The sequence below is a fragment of the Limulus polyphemus genome, unplaced genomic scaffold, assembly GCF_000517525.1.
Source record: "Limulus polyphemus unplaced genomic scaffold, Limulus_polyphemus-2.1.2 Scaffold1961, whole genome shotgun sequence".
Classification (NCBI taxonomy): Eukaryota; Metazoa; Arthropoda; class Merostomata; order Xiphosura; family Limulidae; genus Limulus; species Limulus polyphemus.
The window spans coordinates 142065-145824 of NW_013667571.1; the positions used below are offsets into that span (position 1 = coordinate 142065).

The 3760-nt window shown below is 28.7% G+C and overlaps 1 protein-coding gene across 1 annotated transcript in view; it reads right to left on the reverse strand.

The window, feature by feature from the left end:
- Positions 1–1341: 1341 nt before the first annotated feature.
- LOC106465494 (putative sodium-coupled neutral amino acid transporter 11) overlaps positions 1342–3760 on the reverse strand; it is a 32132-nt gene continuing 29713 nt past the window's right edge. Inside the window, exon 14 of the mRNA XM_013925722.2 lies at positions 1342–2460. Within this exon, the coding sequence (XP_013781176.1) occupies positions 2173–2460 (288 nt within the window). The 3' untranslated portion in view covers positions 1342–2172. The remainder of the gene's footprint in view (positions 2461–3760) is intronic.

Below are 3760 nucleotides of genomic sequence, written 5' to 3' on the forward strand. Positions count from 1 at the left end.
CGACTGTAGCTTTTTTTCCCCCCAAAAAACTTTGTCTTCAAAATAAGGGTGCGTCTTATATTCCGAAAAATACGGTATTATATTTAACAATAATATTAACAAAAAGTAGTACAACATGAATTTATATGTAGCCACTACTGTAAATATACAATACACTTAATAAATAAACCTTGAATAGGAAAATACCAAGTAAATTTTGGTTGATATTTCTCCAAAAAATGTATTACCAATATTGAAGAAAATATACAGAACACTAACTTATTTACATTTAGTTAACATTTCTTTCAATGAGACGTGTAAATATTTCAGCTTTTTGTGTAATTAATTCATGTTTTTACAAAAAACAACTTTAAAGTTGTTATTATACGCAACTTATGGATACGGCGTACGGGCACTTAAACAAAAATCATCTCTTAAATGCATCTTAACTGTATGCATGCGTTTTTCCATATTTCATAGTTTCTGTACATCAAACAGTATAGTTTGGTATCAATACTTAAAACCAGAAGTGTGGCAAGCCACAAAAAAAATCATTTGAATGAACAAAAATATTGTCTATGGTACTTTCAAATAAGTTTTTTAATTAAGGTTCTTACTACATTTGGTAAACAATTCACTAAAATATTCATTGGCTTATATATTTATTTACTTATTTGTTCTTGAGAATGCCACAAGTTACTATATGACAACTGATGGAGGTTTTATCTTGTTTCAGTTGTAAATTTACTCTAGCAGTTGCAAAGTCTCATTATAAAGTAATCTTCTTCAGTTAAAATTCATTTCCAAATTAGATTAGGTTATTTGTTATACAATCATAATATAAATAAATGTGTTTACAAAATATGGAAACATGCTGGAATACGTATATCTCGTTGTTCAACAAACCTCATTTTCAGAATAACATGCATGGTGAATATTCGTCAATCAAACTGAATGTTTCATTTGTTTTTTTGGTAACTAGAAATGAAACGTTAACTAAATATTTTTCCACAGAATCAGCTAGTGTATTTGTACATCAACCTACAATTAGTAACTTCCTTTAATCTTTCATTGTATGAGTAAAATAACAGGTGAATTTGACACTATTTAGAAAAAAATAAACTGGTTATGGAACACCTCGATGCAAGTTTACCAACAAGTTGAATACACACACACACACACACATGGCATAACTCCTAAATAAAAATCACCTTGGTCTTGACTATGGAATCATGGAACATTATTATTCCAAAAAAATAAGAACAGAAAGTGCTTATATTAAACATTTATCAACGTTCTCTTATGTTTAAAGTAAGAAAACTGTGAGAGTATTAATAAAATAAATAAATATATATATATCAATACATGTTCATAATTTATGCATAAAATATATAACTTACCAATTATTGTACATAATGCAAAACTACATAATTACCAATATTATCACAATACGAAAAATATGTAATAATTATAAATATATTCAAGTTGAGGTTGTCCCAGTAAAACACAAAAGATAAAAAATAAAACTTATAGCTTATGCAGCTACAGTATCTTATCATGGAGTTACCACATCCAATGATAATTTATTTGCGAGTTTCAGTTTGACGAATTGAGTTATATAATGCGAAACAGTAAAAGATTAACTCAAAATAATTTTGAGTGATTAAGTTCGTTTACTTTCTTAATAAATATGTGCACGTTTCTTGTTTAATTCCAATTAAAACAAGGAAAAGTACTTGAATATTAAGCTTTTACTTTGAAACTTTGTTTAAAAGAGAATTCATTTTCTTCAACCACTGCAACTGAAGAAATTCCACTAGAAATATTTTAAAAAGCTGAATAAATGTAAGTAAATTACAGTATTTTAAATGTTGTATGCGAGTATAGTAACACCGTTACTCTGAGTAATATAACACACAAAATGAGAATCATCTCTGTGCAGCATTCAAAAATTAAGTACCCTGTTAAAGAAATATTTTACAATTCACTTTGTCGTATATCATTTAAATAATTTTTATGAAAGAAACACGGGCTTAACTAGGCCATACCAACTAAATCAAATATCACATAAAGATTTAAAATCCAACCAAATAGATTGTTCTTATTGTGTATACCTCATCACGTGTTAATAACAACAGTACTGGAACTTACTGGATATGGCAAAAAAACAAAGTATATATATGTACCTGTTTGCTAATCACTAATATGATTGAAAAAACTACCGGTGATGTTAAGTGGAAGAGAGGTGTTTGGGTTCAGTGGAGAATGCTTGCAGTACGGCATTTCTTCACCATGACTACATGTAACTTGGTCTGTCATGTTGACAATTGCAATTACTAATCCACACACAGCAACTACCATTCCCCAAAGAGCCATCAGGAAAGCTGGAAGCTTCTGCCAAGAAAAGAGTGACCCACTTTCCAGTTTCAGGTAAGTGACAGCAGGAAGAACGTAGGCAAGTGGAACTGCTGCCAGCACTCCCTACCATTAACAGACTCATTTAATTACTTGTTCAGTTTCATTGTGACAACGTAAAAAAAATCATTGTCATGCAATACTTATAAATCAAATAACATGACTGACTGGTCTTAATAAAAGTTAACACTTTCTCATGTTTAATACTAAAACTTGGTTGCCATTAAAGAAATAAAGAATTAACTTGAAATAATCATTGTAAATGATGAATTAAAAATAGATTATTAAGAAAGTCATCCAAAAAAAATTACCAAACCTGTGAAAAATTTTGGATATTTTACTCGGAAAATTTTGTACTTATGCAATAGGATATTCTGAGAACAATAAACTGTTCAGTTTTAGAAATGAGTCCCACAGAAAAGTACATGATTTCCCAAATTTTTAAAAATAAAATAAAATTACAAGCTGGCATTTTCAACATGATACATATCACACACTTTCTGTCACATGAAATTTAGTAGTTTTTAATCACGAGAGATTAACCAAGCCCTTTATTAACATTATCTTTCAACATGACATGACTATTATAATTCTGTCTATTCTTGGTCATTGCATGTCACCTAGATCTTATAGTATGGAAAACAAACAGACTTGAACCTTCTTTTAATACATAATACACTATTAACAGAATTTGTGATACCAGGTAAGTCACTTGAAGTGTCGTCATAAAACTTTAAAAATAATGTATATTACAATGATGTTTTATATGTCAACAAAAATGAAAAATAAGTTTTGTTTGCATTTATTTACTGATTATAAGTTGTTTTTTTAAATGAGTTACAGCTTTTACAGTACTTAACCCTTTCACTGCGGCTGGGACGTATATTTACCACTTCACTAGGAAATATACGACCCAGCCGTAGTGAATGGGTTAAGAATGATTGCACTAGTGATTGAAATGTCATACCTGTTTAGAAACATATCCTTCCATACTGTAGAAGCTGTAACTTGTATGTATATATAAAGTTTCCACAGAGTGAAGTAAGAAATAATTTAAAATCATTATTACCTTCCAGTCCCTAAAAAATGATGTTACAAATAATTTAAACTCATTATAACATTCAGTCCCTAAAAATGATGTTACAAATAATTTAAACTCATTATTACATTCAGTCCCTAAAAAATGATGTTACAAATAATTTAAACTCATTATTACCTTCAGTCCCTAAAAAATGATGTTACAAATAATTTAAACTCATTATAACATTCAGTCCCTAAAAATTGATGTTACAAATAATTTAAACTCATTATTACCTTCAGTCCCTAAAAAATGATGTTACAAATAATTTAAACTCATTATTACCTT